Source organism: Pecten maximus, chromosome 7 (genome assembly GCF_902652985.1).
Source record: "Pecten maximus chromosome 7, xPecMax1.1, whole genome shotgun sequence".
NCBI classification, from domain to species: domain Eukaryota; kingdom Metazoa; phylum Mollusca; class Bivalvia; order Pectinida; family Pectinidae; genus Pecten; species Pecten maximus.
The window spans coordinates 20,073,351-20,100,876 of NC_047021.1; the positions used below are offsets into that span (position 1 = coordinate 20,073,351).

General features: G+C 36.6%; 1 protein-coding gene across 15 annotated transcripts in view; it reads left to right on the forward strand.

Annotated features, from left to right (window-relative positions):
- Nucleotides 1–27,526, forward strand: part of LOC117331839 (ankyrin repeat domain-containing protein 26-like) — a 90,891-nt gene that overhangs the window by 43,594 nt on the left and 19,771 nt on the right. For 14 of the 15 annotated variants that reach the window (XM_033890779.1, XM_033890766.1, XM_033890767.1 and 11 more), the window contains 17 exons: nt 11,110–11,319; nt 16,525–16,709; nt 16,919–17,051; nt 17,957–18,136; nt 18,620–18,704; nt 19,489–19,629; nt 19,901–19,996; nt 20,701–20,940; nt 21,330–21,409; nt 22,904–23,045; nt 23,226–23,345; nt 23,850–23,896; nt 24,108–24,249; nt 24,758–24,946; nt 25,377–25,592; nt 25,846–25,965; nt 26,835–26,906. In XM_033890779.1, the coding sequence (XP_033746670.1) occupies nt 11,110–11,319; nt 16,525–16,709; nt 16,919–17,051; nt 17,957–18,136; nt 18,620–18,704; nt 19,489–19,629; nt 19,901–19,996; nt 20,701–20,940; nt 21,330–21,409; nt 22,904–23,045; nt 23,226–23,345; nt 23,850–23,896; nt 24,108–24,249; nt 24,758–24,946; nt 25,377–25,592; nt 25,846–25,965; nt 26,835–26,906 (2,398 nt within the window). The remainder of the gene's footprint in view (nt 1–11,109; nt 11,320–16,524; nt 16,710–16,918; nt 17,052–17,956; nt 18,137–18,619; nt 18,705–19,488; nt 19,630–19,900; nt 19,997–20,700; nt 20,941–21,329; nt 21,410–22,903; nt 23,046–23,225; nt 23,346–23,849; nt 23,897–24,107; nt 24,250–24,757; nt 24,947–25,376; nt 25,593–25,845; nt 25,966–26,834; nt 26,907–27,526) is intronic. The other variant, XM_033890778.1, reaches the window with a different exon arrangement.

The window sequence follows — 27,526 nt, forward strand, 5'->3', positions numbered from 1 at the left end:
CCACTGCACAACAGTTGACAGGTGTACATGTTTTTACCCATAGGAAATAACTTGGGGTACCCAAGAGCATTATCGCTTTATCAATACATTAATATGACGAGTCATCAAGTTGATCTTGAGATCCAAATTCTGGATAAGGTAAAACAAGTCAAGGGTCACGTACTGATGTTTATTAAAAATAATTTGTTTAATATTTACATGTACTATAGAGACATACATGGTTTTAGAAATATTTCAGATATAATCATGAAGTATTTGTAATATAGACTAACAAGAAATATCTTTAAAAAAGATAAACGGCATAGTTTTAATGCTGGTGGCTATAATGTAAAACTGCTGGTGAAATAAATTAACGAACTAATCAATAAATGCATTTCCGCACGGATAACAAAATTATATCAGTTTGAATCATTTTTTGGTGATAATAAGACTGCATTTGAATCAGGAATATAATTTTATTAATGTGTCATTTGAATAGATACATCCACTTATTCAACTTGCATTCAATGTTAATTTTGTTTCGTCTTTAACTGCATATCTGCATATTGCATTTACCACTACATTGACCAATCACATACCTCATCTTGACCAGTAACGCCACCTGTCGAGTCATATCCGGAGCCAAAAGAAAATTATACGGCTATGTCGGAAAAAAAAATGGGTCAAAGTTTTGGCTTTCTTGTTATTGACAGTTAACAACCATATACCTAGGTGAAACTGGCACTTGATTGAGAATTTTGATCACACACATATTTCTATAGTGTATGAGGTGTCCTAGCTGCAGAGGTGGACTATAATTTATCAGCTCCTAGTATAGTGTACCATAGTACAGTGTAGGTCGGGCTGATGGAATAGCAATAGTGACAGGTGCATTGTACACTGATGTTATACACATAAAACATTCATACTGATCTCAGTCTTCTTCACTAGTTGACTTTAGCCTTGAACCATTCAAAAGGCAACTCCTGCATAGTTTTCTTTTGCAATGCAAGTTGTATATAGTCTTGGCCTTCATAAATAAAAGTATATTTTGTACATTGAAAGTTCTGCTTAATAGTTCAAATAACCGTCCAAGTGTTAGAAGGATTTCTCTATGCATTGGAATGGTGACATGATAACCCACACAGTATTAGAGGGACTACTCTATACATTGTAATGGTGACATGATACATGTAACCCACACAGTATTAGAGGGACTACTCTATACATTGTAATGGTGACATGATAACCCACACAGTATTAGAGGGACTACTCTATACATTGTAATGGTGACACAATAACCCACACAGTATTAGTGGGACTACTCTATACATTGTAATGGTGACATGATAACCCACACAGTATTAGAGGGACTACTCTATACATTGTAATGGTGACATGATAACCCACACAGTATTAGAGGGGCTACTCTATACATTGTAATGGTGACATGATAACCCACACAGTATTAGAGGGACTACTCTATACATTGTAATGGTGACATGATAACCCACACAGTATTAAAGGGGCTACTCTATACATTGTAATGGTGACATGATAACCCACACAGTATTAGAGGGGCTACTCTATACATTGTAATGGTGACACGATAACCCACACAGTATTAGAGGGACTACTCTATACATTGTAATGGTGACACGATAACCCACACAGTATTAGAGGGACTACTCTATACATTGTAATGGTGACATGATAACCCACACAGTATTAGTGGGACTACTCTATACATTGTAATGGTGACATGATAACCCACACAGTATTAGAGGGACTACTCTATACATTGTAATGGTGACATGATAACCCACACAGTATTAGTGGGACTACTCTATACATTGTAATGGTGACATGATAACCCACACAGTATTAGAGGGACTACTCTATACATTGTAATCGTGACATGATAACCCACACAGTATTAGAGGGACTACTCTATACATTGTAATGGTGACATGATAACCCACACAGTATTAGAGGGACTACTCTATATATTGTAATGGTGACATGATAACCCACACAGTATCAGAGGGACTACTCTATACATTGTAATGGTGACATGATAACCCACACAGTATTAGAGGGACTACTCTATACATTGTAATCGTGACATGATAACCCACACAGTATTAGAGGGACTACTCTATACATTGTAATGGTGACATGATAACCCACACAGTATTAGAGGGACTACTCTATACATTGTGACATGATAACCCACACAGTATTAGTGGGACTACTCTATACATTGTAATGGTGACATGATAACCCACACAGTATTAGAGGGACTACTCTATACATTGTAATGGTGACATGATAACCCACACAGTATTAGTGGGACTACTCTATACATTGTGACATGATAACCCACACAGTATTAGTGGGACTACTCTATACATTGTAATGGTGACATGATAACCCACACAGTATTAGAGGGACTACTCTATACATTGTAATGGTGACATGATAACCCACACAGTATTAGTGGGACTACTCTATACATTGTAATGGTGACATGATAAGCCACACAGTATTAGAGGGACTACTCTATACATTGTAATGGTGACATGATAACCCACACATTATTAGTGGGACTACTATATACATTGTGACATGATAACCCACACAGTATTAGAGGGACTACTCTATACATTGTAATGGTGACATGATAACCCACACAGTATTAGTGGGACTACTATATACATTGTAATGGTGACACAATAACCCACACAGTATTAGTGGGACTACTCTATACATTGTAATGGTGACATGATAACCCACACAGTATTAGAGGGACTACTCTATACATTGTAATGGTGACATGATAACCCACACATTATTAGTGGGACTACTATATACATTGTAATGGTGACATGATAACCCACACAGTATTAGAGGGACTACTCTATACATTGTAATGGTGACATGATAACCCACACAGTATTAGTGGGACTACTCTATACATTGTGACATGATAACCCACACAGTATTAGTGGGACTACTCTATACATTGTAATGGTGACATGATAACCCACACAGTATTAGAGGGACTACTCTATACATTGTAATGGTGACATGATAACCCACACAGTATTAGTGGGACTACTCTATACATTGTAATGGTGACATGATAACCCACACAGTATTAGAGGGACTACTCTATACATTGTAATGGTGACATGATAACCCACACATTATTAGTGGGACTACTCTATACATTGTGACATGATAACCCACACAGTATTAGTGGGACTACTCTATACATTGTAATGGTGACATGATAACCCACACAGTATTAGAGGGACTACTCTATACATTGTAATGGTGACATGATAACCCACACAGTATTAGTGGGACTACTCTATACATTGTAATGGTGACATGATAACCCACACAGTATTAGAGGGACTACTCTATACATTGTAATGGTGACATGATAACCCACACATTATTAGTGGGACTACTATATACATTGTGACATGATAACCCACACAGTATTAGAGGGACTACTCTATACATTGTAATGGTGACATGATAACCCACACAGTATTAGTGGGACTACTATATACATTGTAATGGTGACACAATAACCCACACAGTATTAGTGGGACTACTCTATACATTGTAATGGTGACATGATAACCCACACAGTATTAGAGGGACTACTCTATACATTGTAATGGTGACATGATAACCCACACATTATTAGTGGGACTACTATATACATTGTAATGGTGACATGATAACCCACACAGTATTAGAGGGACTACTCTATACATTGTAATGGTGACATGATAACCCACACAGTATTAGTGGGACTACTCTATATATTGTAATGGTGACATGATAACCCACACAGTATTAGAGGGGGCTACTCTATACATTGTAATGGTGACATGATAACCCACACATTATTAGAGGGACTACTCTATACATTGTAATGGTGACATGATAACCCACACAGTATTAGAGGGACTACTCTATACATTGTAATGGTGACATGATAACCCACACAGTATCAGTGGGACTACTCTATACATTGTAATGGTGACATGATAACCCACACAGTAATAGTGGGACTACTCTATACATTGTAATGGTGACATGATAACCCACACAGTATTAGAGGGACTACTCTATACATTGTAATGGTGACATGATAACCCACACATTATTAGTGGGACTACTATATACATTGTAATGGTGGCATGATAACCCACACAGTATTAGAGGGACTACTCTATACATTGTAATGGTGACATGATAACCCACACAGTATTAGTGGGACTACTCTATACATTGTAATGGTGACATGATAACCCACACAGTATTAGAGGGACTACTCTATACATTGTAATAGTGACACAATAACCCACACAGTAATAGTGGGACTACTCTATACATTGTAATGGTGACATGATAACCCACACAGTATTAGAGGGACTACTCTATACATTGTAATGGTGACATGATAACCCACACATTATTAGTGGGACTACTATATACATTGTAATGGTGACATGATAACCCACACAGTATTAGTGGGACTACTCTATACATTGTAATGGTGACATGATAACCCACACAGTATTAGAGGGACTACTCTATACATTGTAATCGTGACATGATAATCCACACAGTATTAGTGGGACTACTCTATACATTCTGACATGATAACCCACACAGTATTAGAGGGACTACTCTATACATTGTAATCGTGACATGATAATCCACACAGTATTAGTGGGACTACTCTATACATTCTGACATGATAACCCACACAGTATTAGAGGGACTACTCTATACATTGTAATGGTGACATGATAACCCACACAGTATTAGTGGGACTACTCTATACATTGTAATGGTGACATGATAACCCACACAGTATTAGAGGGACTACTCTATACATTGTAATAGTGACACAATAACCCACACAGTATTAGAGGGACTACTCTATACATTGTAATGGTGACATGATAACCCACACAATATTAGAGGGACTACTCTATACATTGTAATGGTGACATGATAACCCACACAGTATTAGAGGGACTACTCTATACATTGTAATAGTGACACAATAACCCACACAGTATTAGAGGGACTACTCTATACATTGTAATAGTGACACAATAACCCACACAGTATTAGTGGGACTACTCTATACATTGTAATGGTGACATGATAACCCACACAGTATTAGTGGGACTACTCTATACATTGTAATGGTGACATGATAACCCACACAGTATTAGAGGGACTACTCTATACATGGTGACATGATAACCCACACAGTATTAGTGGGACTACTCTATACATTGTGACATGATAACCCACACAGTATTAGTGGGACTACTCTATACATTGTAATGGTGACATGATAACCCACACAGTATTAGAGGGACTACTCTATACATTGTAATCGTGACATGATAATCCACACAGTATTAGTGGGACTACTCTATACATTCTGACATGATAACCCACACAGTATTAGAGGGACTACTCTATACATTGTAATGGTGACATGATAACCCACACAGTATTAGTGGGACTACTCTATACATTGTAATGGTGACATGATAACCCACACAGTATTAGAGGGACTACTGTATACATTGTAATGGTGACATGATAACCCACACAGTATTAGAGGGACTACTCTATACATTGTAATGGTGACATGATAACCCACACAGTATTAGTGGGACTACTCTATACATTGTGACATGATAACCCACACAGTATTAGAGGGGCTACTCTATACATTGTAATGGTGACATGATAACCCACACAGTATTAGAGGGGCTACTCTATACATTGTAATGGTGACATGATAACCCACACAGTATTAGAGGGACTACTCTATACATTGTAATGGTGACATGATAACCCACACAGTATTAGTGGGACTACTCTATACATTGTAATGGTGACATGATAACCCACACAGTATTAGAGGGACTACTCTATACATTGTAATGGTGACATGATAACCCACACAGTATTAGAGGGACTACTCTATACATTGTAATGGTGACATGATACATGTAACCCACACAGTATTAGAGGGACTACTCTATACATTGTAATGGTGACATGATAACCCACACAGTATTAGAGGGACTACTCTATACATTGTAATGGTGACATGATAACCCACACAGTATTAGAGGGACTACTCTATACATTGTAATGGTGACATGATAACCCACACAGTATTAGTGGGACTACTCTATACATTGTAATGGTGACATGATAACCCACACAGTATTAGAGGGACTACTCTATACATTGTAATGGTGACATGATAACCCACACAGTATTAGAGGGACTACTCTATACATTGTAATGGTGACATGATAACCCACACAGTATTAGAGGGACTACTCTATACATTGTAATGGTGACATGATAACCCACACAGTATTAGTGGGACTACTCTATATATTGTAATGGTGACATGATAACCCACACAGTATTAGAGGGACTACTCTATATATTGTAATGGTGACATGTAATTTTTCAGATGATGAAGTTATCTTTCATATCCACTGAGATTATTCTGCAAGCTGCTGTATTCAGACTCTGCTTGTAACCAATTATTTTGCTGGTTAGTGCCATCAAAAGATTGACCGTTTTAGATGACATTGGTATCATTCTGGACTAGTTACCTGAAATAAGGCGCTCTGTACTGCAGTCTGCACTGGTAACCTATCATTTTGCCATTAGTAATGCTGTTAATAGCAGCTCTCTGCTGTATTTTGCATTATTATACCTTTCGTTATTTTACGCTATATAAAAAGTAAACAATAGAAATACTATTTGAACCACATCCTCCAAAAATGCTATTAACCAGGTTGATGGTCAAAAGTGCTATTTACCCGGAATGAGCGCATTAATATTTTCGCAGGTTTTTTTGCTTCGTTCATACTGATTGGACAATGCATAAGCATTTTCGAGACTAAGACGAAGCAAACACAGTTTGTTTACTGAAATCGGGAATTAATGCTACAGGAACATTTCGGGAAATAGCTTTATCTACAAGTTTGGATAATCTAGATAAAGAAGTGCTGGAGAGGATCTTTTCTGAAAATAGACAGCGCTAACACACAACGAGTAATAAAAAACAGCAGTTAGCATGCTGAAAAACTATCTTTGGGAAAAATCATTAGGAATAGTGGAGGGACCTTGGTTTGGGAGAAGAAAATGGAAAGATTTATAGATGCTGGTATAATAAAACAGTTCTTGTATGGGTATTTCTGGAAATAGCACTTTTTATTGTCCACCTTGACATTAATTGTTTCCCTCAGCTTCGCCTCGGTAAATAGTTCATGTCTCGAGGGACAATAAAAGTGCTATTTCCCTCACACCCATACAATAACTGTATACTGTTGACCCATTACTATAGTCCCTGACTGGTTTCACCCAGGAGGTGGGGGACTATAGGTTTCCTCTCTCTGTCTTGTACATATGTAATACTGAATTTTGTCAGCTCTCCAGTGACTTCATTCCTTCAAGGATTCTGAATAAACATTACACAGTTAGAAAGGACCATAATATATCAAACAAGTTAGTTTTAAGGTTGTTGGATCAAGATCAAGGTCTCTTTTGCTATTTTTAGAAAATCCAAGTTTCTTTAAAAATTATTACCATATATTATAGCTGACAGGGGCTGGTTAGGGACATGTATTGCTTTAGCATAAACTTGTTTAGCAGGTCAATAGCAGCTCTATGCTGTAGTCTGCACTGGTTACCTACTTTACCATTATAAGTGCTGAAGCTCATGTTGCTCCTATGGTGACCTTTTAAACATTGACACAGTTCCAGGTCTGCCTGCTCGACCAAAACAGGTTGTGAAGTAACATCAGTGGTATCATTCTTTGTCAAGCTGGTATCAGCTATATCTCCTGTTATTTCTGGTGATTACAAGATACACATCTCACGATTTTTGTGTCATCATTGTGTCAAAGCTGATATAGTGGAAGATTAAATATTTGGATCTGTCATTCATTGATTGTGTATTTATTGAGGATCACCGGTGCAGGTCTGTGTCAATACTGGGGGTATATATTTAGTAGGTATTTCAGGAGATCAGGTGAGGGGTAGGTATTGGGTCAGTTGTCACAGCAGTTTGTACAGAAATAAGGCAGGCTGTGGGTGTGGGACCAGGAATAGGTTTTAATGTTTCAAGGAAACGATCCAGAGTCATTCCTTATACAATCTAGGCAATATCAGCACTGATAAAATTAATGCTTCAAACGTTCTGGCAGAGCACACTAAGGTTCTGCCAATGTTCTTCTCAAACCTCAGGGTCCTCTCGGTAATAAAATCTCCAATATGGTCAGTGTTTATTGATATTGTTCCAAATAACTATAAACAACTTTGTTTATTTGATAAATTCATGGTAAAATGTTGAAGACACTGTATTGACTGCTGCAGTAGGAAGGGAATTTATTTTTCTGTTTTGATTACTTACTCGCGTATTGATTTATTCATTTAAAAAAAAAGTTTCCTGGAAGGTTGATATATCACCTTGATAATGAAAAAAGCTCCAAAAAGATAAAAGTAGCAGTGATAAATATATACTTGCTGATAAAATATGATTTCTCAAGACATTTATTGATCATAGGTTGGGATCAAAAGAAATCTGTCCTTCACTAGACAACAAACGATAGAAAATGTATCCTGTGGCTTGTAGGTAGAATACAGTCCATTCCTCTAGTGTCCAGAGAAGAACTTTATTTATATAAAGTTTTAAGAGCTATCAGAGGCCACTACAAAACATGCTGCTGCTTGTGATAGGTATATAGGTATAATGGCACAACGAAAGATTAACTGTGATCTCGTGTGGTTCATTGGACATACACACAAGCAGTAGATAAACACCACAGGGTGTCACCAGTCGCAGCCTGATTAGTCCACGATCACTGATTACAACACTTAATTGACTTAGGTGGACATTGGTCAGCACAGGATAATGATGGACGTTTAGCATCTAATTGGGGGTAGGTACTGTCAAGTATTTGTGAAACTTGTCCTTGTTACATACTGTAACACAGGGCTATTTGTGTGTCTACATATTGTGTAGTGTAAAAATGTTTGGTCAGCAGGGATAATTTGGGTTAAGGTTGACTGGTGTGAGAAGAATTTCTCAGTTGTGTATTTATTTACCATTATAGAACACATGGATGGCTCAGGATTTTAAAAAATGTCTTTGTTACATGTCGTGAGAATAAACAATAACACTAGTTTTACCAAAGATTGAGGCATCAGTGAACTTCACTGCATGTCAGCTGTGTCTGAAAGCTTATTCAGCTCTGGAGAGGCTCTGAGGGCATGCATTATACATGTGCAGTATTTAAAGACTCTACATTTGTGCAGTAGCAATTGCTATCTCAGACATCCAGTGGACATAGGATGTAAACCATAAACTATTGGTATGTTACAAGTGTGTATTTTTAGTTTTAATTGCCTGATTACTAGATTGAGGTGAGCAGGTCAACAAAGAATGCTGATATACACATCTCTAGAACCAGTTCAGCCTCAATGTCAATTTGGTAGTTTGATAGATTAGCAATTGGAATGGGCAATAGTGGTAACCAATGCTGTTTATGAGAGAAATGTTTTATCTCTCTTGTGTCAAACTGTAAATTTGATTAAGTATTTAAAACCAAAAAAATGTGGCCTTGATTATTGGTGAAACATCACTGTTAATTTCATTTTATATCCTGTGCTGAAAGGTTGTTTTTTTCACAATGAAATCACATTTAAGTTACTTTTCAGTTGTCTTAATACTTAAATTTTAGTTTAGTCACAGTACAATTTGTTTGCATTGCAGCATGCAAAATAGCACCAGTGACTTAAAAATAGGGGTATACTCCTGGTAATCTTTAAACTTTAATTTCTACTTTTGAATATTTATTCAGAGGTTTAAAATATTAGGATTTTGGATTCGAACTTTGTGAAACAACACTGTTAATCTTCCTCATTATAATGTATTATGCCTATGTTGTGTATTTTAAATCTCAGGATTATGATATTAGTATAATTGAAAAACATGTACTACAAGATTTAGAATCAGAAGCAATTAAATTACATGAACATATAAATTATCCTGGATAAGTATAGTAGTACCAGATATGTTCTAGAGACACCTTACCAACAATCTATGCATCACAGAATTAACAATACTCCTGTATGTAAGGATGGTGAAATAGCTTTAAGTTTTGAGGTGTATGTAAAGACTTTTTGTACTTATGAAAAAGTACTTTAAATGTGGATGATTTAATCAATTACATACTGTACTTGGGGAAATAACCAGATATAATATTTAACATAACGATTAAGACACCTTCTACTTGACCTTGAAATGAGCATGTCGGAGACTGATTATAGATAAAATAAAATAGCATGGCTGTGCGGATTGTGATTTTAAAACAGACTTGTACTTAAAATTTTAATATAATACCTACTTGACCATATTTAGAAATAGTGACACTGGTGAAATTTAAGTCCACAAATACAGATTTAAAGTGAACAATATGACAGTAAATGGTTTTGAATTGTAAGCTTCACGCTTCGACAGTACATTAAATAAACAGCTAAATGTTTATATTACTATAAGTGATTAGTGTCTGAAAGTGTTTAAGTAGCTCTTGTTAAAATAAAATTTAAAAAAAACCAATATTTTATAGGTTATAGTTATTTTAGAGGAAGATGGAATATCAGACATGACATACATAATATCCCTGTCAATGTCGACGGGCCACCTATTGAACTGATAATCCACAAACAGAAGTGTCTTTATACTGTCGTTGCTATATTGAATTGTTATTGTTGGAGATCAAAGCAACCTTCTTATAGAAATAAAACTAAACTAAATATTAAAAAAAAAAATTCAATTCAATCTGACATACTCAATCAACTAAAGACAAACTATGATATCAAACAGAACAATTTTCATGTAATATTAAACTCTCCCTCAACAATTAGTTCAATAAACTATTGAAGTGTTGTCCAGACAGTAACAAGACTAATGTATTAACTTTTCCAGCAGTCCTTCCTTATTGTTTGTTTGCATCACGTAAATGTGTTTTTGTTTTCCTGCAGACCTGAGGCGACCAAACCCCTTGAGATCCCTACACACCCTCCCCCACCCCAATTCACCACTGTGTCCCCTCCAACAAGGAGCGAGGCACTCCCCCAGCACAAATCCCCCACCTCCCGGCCCTCGCCCACCAACCCTACTCGCCTCAAAATGTCGCTGCAGAGTGATGGCAACAGTATAGATGAAGATGACAGTGATCTGGAACCCGACAGGTAAGTCTTGTTTATATTCACTGTGCTTAACTGGTATATCACTTGTATGCTTTGTAAATCACAGCAAAGAATCCAGTGTAGGAATAGATCTTTCTGGTTGAACCTTGATCTGTGCTGGATTTGTGACTTCACCATCAATTGGTGACTATTTTGATGACGTCACAATTGTCATGACGTCATCAAAACTGAAGCTCACAATCAGTGACGTCATCAATTTTGTGTTTCAAAATTAGTGATGTCATCAGTATTTGTTTTCATTCAAACATGAATATACTTTCTCCCGAACATTTCTATGGATACTTGTGTACACTTTTTTGGTCACAAAAGAAAGATGGTGGCTGCACAGGACTTGTATAAGTTCTGGTGTTGATCAAGCAGCTAGTCAGAGGCTGCTGGTAAGTTTTACTTGTACACCAAGCTGATTCTAATATGAGAGGATATGGCACATTTGAACAATACAAGACAATTTATATATGTATATTTATTTTGAATTTGTGCAATGTTTAATTCATATTCTTTACTCTTATTGATTAAAATTCAGGTTTCTGATACAGATTATTATAAGGACTTCCTTTGGTTAGTGTATAATGTTATAAATTGTGTTTCCTGAGTACAACCTGTCATTGGAGAAAAACTTGACAGACTGGAAATCCAGTAAAAAAAAAATCACTCCTGGACATACCTCCAATTGCTATAATCATCAATACTGATAGCATTGATTAAGATACCAGTACTAATGAAACTTAAGGATATTCCTAATTACAGAATCACAATTTATTTTCTGTCCAATATTGGTAATTATAACGCATGTCAACTGTAAAATATTGACGAGTTTTAGAACAATATATACAGAAACACAAAAAGATATATTTAGTGTATTGATAGTTGAAGACAAATTGGAATTTTTTTTATAAATAGTTGAACATTTTCTTATTAGGACTTATTACTAGGTACTGAAGGTTTTGTGGACATGTGGAAGGTGAATGTATCAATCATTCTTTTGTTTAGAGACATTGGTGCGTCTATTTAAAAAATTAAAAAGCAATAATTCCCTAACGCTTCTGGCAGAGGGCTTTTAGGTCTTGTGTCAGTTCTTGTCATACTTTGGTGTTTGACAGATTTTGTTTGTACTCCAAAATAAAAGTTCAGTAGTGTTTGACAGATATTGTCTGTACTCCAAAATAAAAGTTCAGTAGTGTTTGACAGATATTGTCTGTACTCCAAAATAAAAGTTCAGTAGTGTTTGACAGATATTGTTTGTACTCCAAAATAAAAGTTCAGTAGTGTTGACAGATATTGTCTGTACTCCAAAATAAAAGTCCAGTAGTGTTTGACAGATATTGTTTGTACTCCAAAATAAAAGTTCAGTAGTGTTGACAGATATTGTCTGTACTCCAAAATAAAAGTTCAGTAGTGTTTGACAGATATTGTTTGTACTCCAAAATAAAAGTCCAGTAGTGTTTGACAGATATTGTTTGTACTCCAAAATAAAAGTCCAGTAGTGTTTGACAGATATTGTTTGTACTCCAAAATAAAAGTCCAGTAGTGTTTGACAGATATTGTTTGTACTCCAAAATAAAAGTTCAGTAGTGTTTGACAGATATCGTCTGTACTCCAAAATAAAAGTTGAATTGTGTTGACAGATATTGTCTGTACTCCAAAATAAAAGTTGAATTGTGTTGACAGATATTGTTTGTACTCCAAAATAAAAGTTGAATTGTGTTGACAGATATTGTCTGTACTCCAAAATAAAAGTTCAGTAGTGTTTTACTTAAGTTGCTGATACAGATAAACAGCTTTATTATTTCTTGTGGCATTCATTTGTTCAACAACATGCAGGGTTGCCAACCTGTAAGTAGCCCAATGTGGGAGTTCTCCCATATTGGGCTCTTCCAATGTGTGAGACTTTTTGACGACGTCGCGGCATCACAGCGTTTTATTATTTGATTAAATGTTGTAGAAAAAATATCAGACATTAACAGATATTTAAGCCATTTATTTTATATATCTTCTTGCTTTGAAATCTCCTCCTTTGGAGCAAGCTGATAGTCAATAATTTCCTCCTCAAGTGAATCCTTCTCCTCATCCTTGGTGACATTACATGTAATCTAGGTGCCAGTTGTAGAACTTAAAGAACTAAATAAGTTTCCAATAGTTTTTGTAAGTTGATTATTAATAGTTTTATTCAATAGTTTAAGGTTAAGATTATAAAATGTTTTGAAGCAATGGATAACTGTTCTATTTATATCATGTAGGCGTTTGAGATTTTTGGATTTAATTTCTAGTAGATAAAGTATATAGCTCTATGGCTAGGTACCAAAAAATCCGTGTCAAAGAAGGATCATGCAGGGGGAGCTTTGCAATCATTTTGTCCATCACTGCTGTATAGAATTTCCCGATTGTCTTGCAAAAGTAAAAATAAAATGTGATTACTTATGAATTATCTGTCAAGAGTTTAATTTCTAGCTGTGGTAATTATATAAACTTTTACCTGAAAGACCAACTCAATGCCAACTGACAAAATGTGGCATTTTATATCACATACTGTGCTTGATCTGATCGAAAAGTTAGCTTTAAACAACTTGCAATAGGCATGCTCATTTCCGAAAACATTTTTAGAAATCCAATCGTGATTTTTTTCCCCATGGCGATTCTTTAAACTTGGCGAGCTTAGTCGACCAGATATCGATCTTTTTCCTTTTAGGCGACGACATATTTCACGAAATATCAAAGGAATTGTTCAGTTATAAACTGAGAATGTGAATATTACTCACTATTTTTGTAGGCCTAAGCTTAGTTATCGTGTTCAGAAGTCAGCTCTCCGAACGTGCTTCCGTCACTACCAACCGGATGTGAAGCGCGACGCCTGAGCCCCGTTCGATTTGCACTCTTCTGATTCTAGAAGATATCTTCCGGTCACTCGATTTGAAGCTCTTCTGCTTCTGGAAGATCTTCTACTCTTCCGTCTCAAAGCTGGAAGATTTATCTTCCAAGATGGCGGCGACCATGTTTTAAGTGTGCGAGTGATGAGTTTCACTAGAGAAGGATTTATAACACATACATGCACATGTTTGTGTCATCGTGTTTGAGAAAACTTAAAAACTTGCTTATTTTTTGTTTTATTCTCCCGGTTTACTCGATTTACATATAACGGAATACGATCTTCTTAGAAGGCTTCTCTTCCTAGAAGAGTGCAAATCGAACGGGGCTCTGGTGTAATCTTTACAAAAACTGTAAGAGTTATTCCCCTTTGAACAGTCCCAAGCTAAAGTTGTCGATTTCATGGCTTCGCGTGAGGCGACTTGAGAAAACCTAATCAATGTGTGAGATTTGTACCTCACGTTACGCGAGGATTGCTTCAACGTGAGAAGGGACATTTTACGGACGTTTTTATATGAGTTTTTTTGTCTCACGTGAGTGAGTTGGCAACCCTGAACATGAAACATTCCATTATACATTGATGAATTTAGCATGTGTGCCTACTGTTATCAAGTATGCTAACCATTTTTATCATTGAACCGACTGTGTCAACAAGGATATGCTTGAGGTGTTACACTCGTTTAAAATCATATTGCCATGCAAGTAGTTGATTAATTATTCAAACATTTATGGATTTTTGGTAAAAAGAGGAAGTTTTGTAGCATAACTAATTATTATCGACCAGCTTGGAGGTGTTAGTGATTTAGTACCATCACATTTGATCTAGAGTGTCATGGTGTCACCTCTGTGATCTGTGGTAGTACCATCACATTTGATCTAGAGTGTCATGGTGTCACCTCTGTGATCTGTGGTAGTACCATCACATTTGATCTAGAGTGTCATGGTGTCACCTCTGTAATTTGTGGTAGTACCATCACATTTGATCTAGAGTGTCATGGTGTCACCTCTGTGATCTGTGGTAGTACCATCACATTTGATCTAGAGTGTCATGGTGTCACCTCTGTGATCTGTGATAGAGAGTGCTGATCTGTGGTATACAGTTGGTGTAGAGAGGATGTGTTGGAATGTATCCCCAGAATACTTGATGGACTAACTTGCCTGGTCTTGTTATTATTGCTCTGACATGTCCAGTCAGCTTGACATCACACAGTAGAGCCTTGGTCTTCCTATATGGATCTGTGTTACATACAAAAGCATTGATTGGGACAATGTTTTTTGAAATACTGTGAGATCATGGTGCTGTGAGAAATAACATGGAACATGTTTTTGAGATACTGTGAGACCATGGTGCTGTGAGAATTAACATGTTTATTGAGATACTGTGAGACCATGGTGCTGTGAGAATTAACATGTTTATTGAGATACTGTGAGACCATGGTGCTGTGAGAATTAACATGTTTATTGAGATACTGTGAGATCATGTACCATGGGACGTACTACAGAAGACCAATGGTGTTTATGTATCACCCACCGCCACCAATATTCCGTCCTCGCCGGCGGTTGGTCCTCCACGCACCACGCGTACAGGAGAGGCTGTTGCCAAGGGCTCACAGCCCCCCTCCTCAGTTAGTCGAAGTCACACATATGGTAGTTGAGGATGAGTAAGTGGTTCTTCATGTAGTTTTGGGTTCCATGTCACATGTCTTAATGCTAATGTTAGAGGTCAAGTGAAGGATTTTATGGCTGACATTCGATTTCAGTCGATGTTCTCAAGTCTGTTATTGGACAATTGGTCAATTCACAGTAATTGTTCCAGGACAGCAATTTTCATGTGTCAGAGTTCATTCATAGTATATACATGTAATTGATTACATTTTGTTGGTAATCAATGAAAAATAGGTCAGACTGGTCAAACTTAGCCAAGTTAAGATAAAAACATTGTTAACTAAAAGGTATAACCAGTTATGTGAGTTAGTGGCTAGAAGTATCACTTAACTAATTTGGAGGAGGGAAGAATAAGAGGATCGATATTAGATATTTTAAGTTTATGATTTCTTACTTGTAATATGAGGTCATTCTTGAATATATACACTCTACTTAGCCTCATTTGATTTTTTTATTCTGTGTTTTGTTGAGTTAGCTTTGATATTTGCCTTCAAGTCAGAAAAAAGCAATTCTTATAGATACAAGTGTTACTGTTTTTAATCCTGTGACAAGTAGAAAATTCATATAAAGTGTATGTTTGTAGCAAAAGACTTAATTCTAAATACATTTGTGTGTCTATGGAGTAAGTTTGTCTTAAATATTCACACTTGGTATTTATAGGTCGGACATGGGGACGTACCTGAAGAATCTGCCAACATCCTACAGTTACGCCCCCTACAAAGGTCTCGACCTCCCTGACGATGACATGCTGTCCTTCACCTCCACCGAGAATGGCGAGAGCTCAACATATGCCACCACCAACATCCCATATGGAAAGGATGTCCTGGCCAACATGAACCTCAGTGGTAAGGCATATTTTAGAATTTTGGCCTTGTTTATTGAATTATTTAAATTTCATGATGGATATTTGAAAAAAAAAAAATAAATAAATAAAATTATGAAATAAATAAATAAATAAAATTATGGCTTATATATATATATATGATAAATATTTTTTCAATATAATTATTTCAATTATGTTCAATAAATGTGACTATGGACTATGGTGTTGTAGATCCAAACACAGTGATAAAACTTCAGGATCATTTACGGGACCAGAGGAAGATGTTGGATCATGAGAGAAACCAGCGACTCACTATTGAGAGCAAAAACAAATCTCTGTCAAAGGAACGCAATGAAATGCAGAAGTATGTATTTCACACCATAATAAGTTTGACTGTAGTGGAATACTAGTGTACAATAAGTTTGAATGTAGTGGAATAGTGTATTGTATGCTACAATAAGTTTGACTGTAGTGGAATAGTGTATTGTATGCTACAATAAGTTTGGCTCTAGTGGAATAGTGTACAATAAGTTTGGCTGTAGTGGAATAGTGTATTGTATGCTACAATAAGTTTGGCTGTAGTGGAATAGTGTATTGTATGCTACAATAAGTTTGACTAGTGGAACAGTGTATTGTATGCTACAATAAGTTTGACTAGTGGAGTAGTGTATTGTATGCTACAATAAGTTTGGCTGTAGTGGAATAGTGTACAATAAGTTTGGCTGTAGTGGAATAGTGCATTGTATGCTACAATACGTTTGACTAGTGTAATAGTGTATTGTATGCTACAATAAGTTTGACTAATGGAATAGTTTATTGTATGCTACAATAAGTTTGGCTGTAGTGGAATAGTGTATTGTACGCTGCAATAAGTTTAACTAGTGGAATAGTGTATTGTATGCTACAATAAGTTTGGCTGTAGTGGAATAGTGTATTGTATGCTACAATAAGTTTGGCTGTAGTAGAATAGTGTATTGTATGCTGCAATCAGTTTTGCTGTAGTGGAATAGTGTATTGTATCCTACATTGTATGCTATAATAAGTTTGGCTGTAGTGGAATAGTGTATTGTATGCTACAATAAGTTTGGATGTAGTGGAATAGTGTATTGTATACTACAATACGTTTCGCTGTAGTGGAATAGTGTATTGTATGCTACAATAAGTTTGGCTGTAGTGGAATAGTGTATTGCTTGCTACTTTTAATTGATTCCGTAATCATGAGGCCATTAATAGTGTGGAGAATCTAATGTTGCTGTGTTGACCTTGTAGGAAGATTGACACACTGAACCAGCAGCGTACATCACTGGAGCAGGCCAAGCTTGACCTGGAGCAGAGAATCAGGACCATAGAATACAGTCTAAATGAGGAGGTGGAGATGAGGAAGAATGCCGACATCCTCCTCAACAAGACCAAGGAACAGTTGGCCCGCAAGGAGGAGCAGTATACAAGGTAGGCAGAAGTATCACTGTCACATTGCCTTAAGGGTCTGTGAAAAGTCTAGATTAGGTTACTGTATGAAGGCTTACAAACAGGGTTAAGGTTACTGTATGAAGGCTTACAAACAGGGTTAGAATGGAATGACCAGAGAGGTCTTGTATCTCAACTGTGAGATGACATTGACATCACGCAGGGACAACAACATTCATTATTGATGGCTGGATCCTTTGCAATTGTTTCATATCTGCTCCTATTCGGTATGGGATTGTTGTATATGCAAAACACTGAAGATGTTACATAATGTTGTCTGGTTATGAAAGAAACAGCCAAGTGATTTTATTATGGTACAGTGCATGTACTTATTATTAAATGTTAGATAAGAGTATAAATTTGTCTCTGGATTGTCTGGAACAGTACATGAACTTAAATGGTAAGTATATAATCCTGTGTCTCAGGATTTTCTGGAACAGTTGTTAAATCCTTTGTTTATTACAGTGAGATGGAAGGGCGCCAGAAAGCTGAGCTCCAGATCAGGAACATGCAGATGGAAATCAGAACGGCCACCAGTGCTGTGAAACAGGTGAGGAAATGATGTTTTTAAGAAATAATAAGCAATGTAAATATTGTATTGATGAATTATTTTACGTACCAGAAGCATATTCATTCGTTAAGGTAGTCTATTTCAAAGAATTCCGCCAGTTCATGCCGGGTTGTTTACATAGCTACAAAATGGAGGCCTCAAATTTACTTTCGTTTTCTGCGAGATTGTGGAGGTGTTAAACACAATAAAGCTATTAAAAACGATAGAATATATATAATTGAGTAATGTTTATCATCAATTTGACAGTAAGTAAGAAATACGTAAAATATTTTTACGTAACGAAAAAAACGATGTTTTGACTGCGCGATTACTTGCACATGTGTGACACATGTGCAGAGCAACATGTCATTTCCTGCAATTCTGCCTGGTGATTTCGCCGTATTTCAAAGGAAAAATTGGGTAAAAGAGTTTCCGTACTCAGTACTCGTTCCATACAATAAACTTCATTTAATATTCAGCAACACACAACAGTAAAAGATTGTTTTATCGACGTCTGATGTGATAGCCTTATGCTCCAATACACAAAGGACTACCCAGCATTCACTTCCGGTATCGACCGCGGAATTTGAATGAGTACGTAAAGAGTTAATACTTACAGGTTATAGGTCACTGACATATAGTCACAGGTCACTCAGAGAATATCTTTGGTCAAAAAACGCAAAAGTATTATGTAACATTTAACATGAGGCATCAACTGTCATACTGATTATAGAATCACCATATGCCACACACATCTGTATGTAATATGCTATTGATGTTGTAGCTGGAAGATGAGAAAGAGACCCTGACACGTCAGTACCAACACGAGAAGAATGCTCGTCAGCTTCAGGAACAGCTTAATGACGAGCAACAAAAACTGCAGCACCAACTCCACACAGAACAAGTCAAGGCCGCTACACAAAAGGTCAGTTAGTGGTCAGGTAGAGGTCACTAATCAGAGGTCATTGTGAGGACAGTCAAAGTGCTAGAACTTACATGGTATTTGATGTGCATGTTCTGTGATTCCAAAAGGTCATCTGCTCCAATAGAACAAATCTAATGCTATTGCAGTACAAATGCAGCACTGTTACAGTGGTAAGAAATTCTAAAAGTATGGGTAAAGTAAGAAATACACTTACCTGATATATAATTACCTCCCCTTCACTAATATGTCATTCTGTTGTATTGGCTGACAGACTGATGCTGAAAATCGGTTTGAAGTTGCTGATGAGGACAGGAAGTACACTCATGACCATTTGGAAAAAGCTCGGGCAGAACTTAATGCTATGAAGGTAAGTCCTCAATACAGCTACACAGGTACATGTACGTTGGTTAGTTAGGGGTCCATTCAGAGTTATGGTAGGACTATTGATGTGACAATCAAACCCAGCAAATGTTCTAGAAACTATGCTGCAAATAATCACCCCAAGAAATTTAAGTGCTGTGAAAGCTATGGTTTTGAAATGTGTTCATTTTGCTTAAGATAAAATCTTTCAAGTTCTTGATATAAAGTACATGTATAACATGGTAACATGTTAGATGATATGCTGAAATTATTTTTGACATCCTTTAATTATGGACTATTTGTGTGATTCGTTTGTCCCCTATAGACATCTATGTAGTCTAGTTAATCTATGCCTATGTGATGAAGTCTGGTTAATCTATGCCTATGTGATGTAATCTGGTTAATCTATGCCTATGTGATGTAGTCTGGTTAATCTATGCCTATGTGATGTAATCTGGTTAATCTATGCCTATGTGATGTAGTCTGGTCAATCTATGCCTATGTGATGTAGTCTGGTTAATGTATGCCTATGTGATATAGTCTGGTTAATCTATGCCTGTGTGATGTAATCTGGTTAATCTATGCCTATGTGATACAGTCTGGTTAATGTATGCCTATGTGATGTAGTCTGGTTAATCAATGCCTGTGTCTTTTAGTCTGGTTAATTTATGCCTCTATGATGGTGGCTTTATTTCTTGTTCTTGTCTTCAGATGGAACTGGACAGACAGAGGTCAAGGTTCAAGGATGAGAACGCCCTGCTATCATCGGAGAATGAGGAGCTCCAGCGTAAGATTGAGGACCTGAAGACTGAGATTAAGCTGAACGAGGATGCCTTGGCTCATGCTACAGTCCAGTACAACTTACAGATCAGCAATAGTCGTAGTGAGGTCAACGTCCTCAATGGTGTCGTGGAACGTGAGCGCCTGGCCAGGGAGAAGAGTGATGCCCAGGTTTGTAAATCTGATAGCTAGGTATCTTCTCCAGCTGTCTACTGAACAGCAGTATGTGAGGTTCTCAAATCTGTTTTTACTCCAGTGATAAAGTTATGTCTGAAGTCTCTTAAAGACTTTTTTTTATTATTAAATAGATGTTTTACCAAAAGCATCTGTTATTATCAGTTTTCCTCTGTGGGTTTTGTAAATGGAAAAGAAGTTGACCAATAGACTGTGATACCATTGACAGATAGAGGAGTGTTTTATCAATGTTCATGTACTACCAGTTTTTTCATCTTATATTTCATATTAAGTAAATCAACATCTCCAGATCTTGTATGATTTGATAAATTTGGTCCTTGGCTTAATACTGTATTCTAGTTTTGTGTACATGGTTGTATTTCCAGTTGGAATCTGCCAAAAACCGACTACATTCTGCTGCTATGGAATTGGAAAAGAGTGAACAAGCCAGGAATGAACTTGAACGGTACTTGATGTTTTACATTATGTTCATTATTTATTGACATTTATAAGGGAATTTAAATTAATTTATTTAATACATACCTCAGGTATGTATGTTAGAGCTAGTGACTGGATCAATAATTGTTGTTACTGGTCATACTACTAGGCATCTCAGTCTTGTACCATAAATGATCATGACTGTATGTATATAAAGGATATAAGCCAAAGACTGTCTATTATTTAAAATACTGGACAGTCTGAGGTGCATAGCACTGAAGCCAGTCCAATATTTTACATAATAGGCAGTTTGAGGCTTATATCTTATCTAAAACACATCCTTCTTTGTGGTAATATTTCAATACCTGTTTAGTATGTGCAATCAACCACAAAGGCTATTGATACCATATAGGACAGGTGTGTCTTGTAGTATACTTTGCATGCTTTTGTACATGCCATAGTAGAATGTAGTCCCATTTGAATGATGTCATCCTACAATGAAGTTACATTCCCAACTTGTCCATGTGCAGTACATTTTGAACATCAGTAGTCAGTATTGAAATGGATTAAATTCAAATAATGTCATTGATTTATTGACAACGTGATTACAGTATATTTCTGGGATTATATCTGAGAGAGAATGAAATGGAAGAAACCACACAAAGTGTGAAAAGGCAAGATTTCAACACCACCTTCAAAATATTTATCCTGGCTCTGTTTCTGGGATTAAACACTTATATCTCAAGGGAGGATACAAAAGAAATTTTGTACACATAAAGTGTAGGGAAAATGTCCAATTTCAACTGCTATCGACTCTAGAGTCTTTTACCCAAAATTACAAATTTAAAGGAAATTATAAATAATGCTGAAAATGAGTCTCCCAGTAAAATGTTTGGATATGTATACATCTATTTAGATGTATCATGTGGCACAAGAGTTCTTTGATTCAAACTTTGAAAGAAAAATTATAGTGTATAGGAAATCTAAATATGAGAATATAAGTACCAGATATACTTCAAGAATGTTGATATTTTGTGTGACATGTAATAAATATTTATTTTCACATTTATTACTATTACTATGTTTTCCAATATCTAGGATAATTATGTGCTCATCAAAATCTGACCTTTACCTGTCCATAAGTGCAATCTTTTATGTATTTATTGGACAGATACAGGTAACTAATAAGACAGGTGATGCCAATGAATTCTGTTGGATATGGTACACAAATTACAATGGATGACATCACAGATGTGTTGTGTCTGCACCTCCATCAGTTGGAATCCCCAGGATTTACATACTGATAATCCAGTCATGTTTGTACCCAGCTCATGAATACTTGGACAATATCAATATGATCTCTACCTCATTATCCAGATAGTGGTCAACGAGCTTAGTCGTGGCTGGATGGTAGTCACCTTTACATGAAAGTAATGAGAACATACCGTTTGGGGGAAAAAAACCTATGTTACAGCCCAATAGAAAAATACCATATCAGATGAAAATGTTTATGTTTATTCAGGCGTTACCAGGATGACAAGGAGAGCTGGGAGGTCACCAAGGAACAGAAACAACGCGAGCTACAGGACTTACAGGAACAGAACCAGACAGTGGTGAGGAGGAGTCATGCCATTGAGTCCAAGCTCACCTCCGTGGAAAACGAGGTAAAGCTTTCCCTGTGGATGGGTGTAACTGTTAATGGGGCAGGAAACTTATTTCTTTGCTGAAGATACTCGTATAAAAATGTGCATATATCTTAAATTTAAGACATGTCTTAATTCACCTGTAAGATTGCAGGGAATTTGTAAGTCCTTTTAATAATGGAGTATATGTCTATTCCACAGTTCCATATTGTCAGTGCAAATTTGATGGAGAAATCCAACCTGTATAATCAGTCTGCCAAAGATATCCAGTATTACAAAAGTGCCCAGGAAAGCTATGACCAAAATTATCAGGTGGAAAAGGTGAGAACTGTTCTGAATGTTAAACAGCAATTCTAGATTATGGGTAGGACATCTATAAATGTATACAGTTAATATATATATGGCATATTGTCATCTGGAGTGTGGGGTTTTAGACCAAAGTTTTGATACGTCAGATTCTGTGGAAGTGTCTATGGGATAACTGTCACTTTAAGTCAAGTGAGGTAGCCAGTTTATCAAGTCTCAAGGATATGTATATTTCTTCCACATGAATATGTAAGTGAACCAGCAAAGCCAATCTTTGATAATGTGGTTCTTCAACAGGACAATAATTGCTTTTGTATTAGAAAAAAATCTAACTGGGTAATCACATTTGAAATGAGCCGAAGTATTTAGACATTCATTCCTATTGATTAGTTTTCATTACTTACTATTGTATAATAAATATTATTTACTTAGTATAGATCCACTTCAGTGTTGATTGAGTATCATCAGTTTTAAAGTTGTGTGTCAATATTTTAAGTTTGATGATTTCGTCTTCCACAGGAACACAATGTGAAACTCACAGTCAAAATTGAAAATCTCCAAGAAAAGTAAGTAACAAACAAACATGCCTGATACATTGTTGTAAATACTGTGTAGTAGAGTAAGCTATGTAAATAAGTAATTTTGGTATCTTGAACATATATTGTGAAGGACACTGCATCCAAAAGAATCGGGTTGAAATTGATATATATGTTAAATGTGATCTGTGGGTGATTATTACCTGGTGACTTTACTAAGACCTCATTGTTTGGTGTCTAGAAATACAGGTCTGCAGCATGACAATCTCAGTCTGAAACAACAGTTAGAGACTGCCCAGCAAGCCCTGGCAGACCGGGCCGCAGACACTGGACAGGAGAGATTCACCACAATTCTGGCCAGCCTCAAGACTGAACAAGACAAGGTAAACATTATCAAATTGTATATTGGCATAGGGCATATCTGTTTTTCGGAATAAGAAAAAAGGTGAATCTGTTTCTTATCAGAAATGGGTCAGCAGATTTAAGAAGCTGTAAAATTTACTGGTGAATGTTTTGTCATTCTAAACAAAGGACAATATAAATTATGAGATAGATCGGTATAGGTCTTCAGATATGACATCACTATAACCAGGTTCTTCATACACAGAGGTCAACCTATGAGTGCTTTTCAACTATATTGCTAAAAACAACAAGTCACACAGTGTTAAATTTACCAATTTCCAGAAATTTTGTGACTCATCAAAATTCTACAAGTGCATGATTCCGAACTCATGTGTAGATATATCCCTGCCTACGGTCTTTTTGAATCCTTGTTTAATACCAGCTGATTATGAGTGCTTGTAAATGTACCTAATACAGGTATTAAAAACACATACCGGTAAAACCAAGAAAGTTTCAAAAAAATAAAAGATGTTATTGTTCTTATTAAAGTCTCGTTTGGCACTGGAGGAGAGGAATTCATCCCTGACAGAAACAACATCACGTCTCAGGGAAGAAGTACGAAATTCAGAGGCCCGACGCACACAGCTGGAGCAGGAACTCAATCGTATGAATCGCGACTATAATGACCTCATCAGGAAACTTTCTGTGGCAGAGGCATCGCTAGATATGGCTCAAAAGGTTTGTCTGTCCTTAACAAATCTGTGAATATAGAGCTTATTCTGTATTCAATATACATTCCAATTTACAAACTTGCTTACTCACTTAAACTACATTTGAAAAGTTTTTATATTTGAATAGAAAATGATACTCATAATACATATTGTACAGTAGGACTGTGTGTTCTTTATAAGTTACACAATATATTGATTGGTATTATGCAAGTTACACAATGTCATATATTTTTTGAAAGTACAAGGAAATGTTAATTTTTCATCAATCCCTTAAATATGTCTTTTGGGTATATTAATTGTCTTTGTAAAGTGAAAATATAAGAAAGGGGGAGAAAAGCCCAGTGTGAGTAATATACATGTATTTTGAACCAGTGGAGACAGGATAAGTTTCCAAGTATAGGACAGGACTAAAAACAAAATGTGTTTTCCCTGTGTAGTCAAAGGATTCCTTGGAGCAGGACAGAGGACAGCTGAAGTTGGAGGTAGACAGACTACACCAGAAGTATGAGATGGCCCATGAGAAGTCCATTGAATCCCAGGCTCGCATTACCGAAATGGTGGATAGGCTGGAGAGGTCAGAACAGAATAACCTCTACAGCAGTCAGCAAATCTTAAACAACTCCGCCAACATGGAGGCTTTCTCCAGAACAAAGGTATTAATGTAACTCCGCCAACATGGAGGCTTTCTCCAGAACAAAGGTATTAATGTTACACTATTACACGCTATTAAATCATAACTGTCACACACAGATATTGTTTCAAGATTTAGCCTAGAAGTTTTTTTCTTGAGGTTAGATATATAAGATTTCTCATAGTGAAGTTACCTTGTTATAATATGAATTCAAAGATAAACTTTGTTAAACTGTTCGTGACAACTCTATAACAACTCCAATGGTTTGGTTGTAGGAAGAGCTTGAGGACAGCTTTCAGAAGATACAAGTTGATAATGTCAAACTACAGGCTGAACTGTCCCATGAGAAACAGCGAGCAGAGATGTTACAGAAAGATTTACAGGACTCTCAGAGGGTATGTAGACACAGCAAGGAACACAACATACTACATTACAATGTCATGAACACCTCTCTCAGAGGGTATGTAGACACAGCCATGAACACAACATACTACATTACAATGTCATGAACTCCTCTCTCAGAGGGTATGTAGACACAGCCATGAACACAATATACCACTTCACAATGTCATGACCTCCTCTCTCAGAGGGTATGTAGACACAGCCATGAACACAACATACCACATTACAATGTCATGAACTCCTCTCTCAGAGGGTATGTAGACACAGCCATGAACACAACATACTACATTACAATGTCATGAACTCCTCTCTCAGAGGGTATGTAGACACAGCCATGAACACAACATACTACATTACAATGTCATGAACTCCTCTCTCAGAGGGTATGTAGACACAGCCATGAACACAACATACCACATTACAATGTCATGAACTCCTCTCTCATAGGGTATGTACTATGTAGACACAGCCATGAACACAACATACTACATTACAATGTCATGAACTCCTCTCTCAGAGGGTATGTAGACACAGCCATGAACACAACATACCACTTCACAATGTCATGAACTCCTCTCTCATAGGGTATGTAGACACAGCCATGAACACAACATACTACATTACAATGTCATGAACTCCTCTCTCATAGGGTATGTAGACACAGCCATGAACATAACATACTACATTACAATGTCATGAACTCCTCTCACCCCACATTACATTATATATATTGTATACATGTGTGTTTGTATTGCTGGTGTCGAGAAATGACACAACCGAACAGCTTCATTAATTAGAGGCGCAGTGATCATGGCCAGGTAATGATTATGTACAGATTTATCAGAGTTTGTTTCTGTTACAGGTTCGGAGCAGTCTGGAGGAGCTGTGTTCTAATCTCAAGTCTTCCAAGGCCCAACTGGAGGACAAGCTCGGGGTAGGTTTCACAGACATAGTCTGCATCTTCTTGGGGAGGATAAGACTGGATTTGAGGAAAACTTGATACATTTAAAAAAAAAAAAAAGATCTGCATCTCATCATTGTTAAGCTAACTTGTAATGTTTATATTTCACATAAAGGTCTGATGGGAGATTTCGAGCATGTATACCAGATTTACTTCATGTTGTATAACTGAGATATATTTAGCATTATCAGTACAGACCAAGACAAGCTTGCTGTATTAGTATGTACTGTTACTTTGAAAAAAGAAGCCTTCAGCATGTGCATCAGTAACCACTTAGTCATGGAAGGTTGGGAACCTCTGACATGCTTCAGTGAACATTTCGTCACTGATTTGTTGTATCATGAATGAAAGCTGCATGTGATTGAGTGTCTGTGTACAGTACCAGTTACCAAAGTCACTAACTTACAATATGTTAAACCATTAAAGGACAGGAAACCATGCACATATTTATGTACATACCAGTGTACACTAAGAGTTAGTAGCCTGTCGTAGATTACTGTATGTTGTGTCACTGAAGGGTGGGACACCCTGAGCATGTGTAATATGATTGTAACAAAGTCACTAAGCTTCTGTATGTTATGTCACTGAGGGGA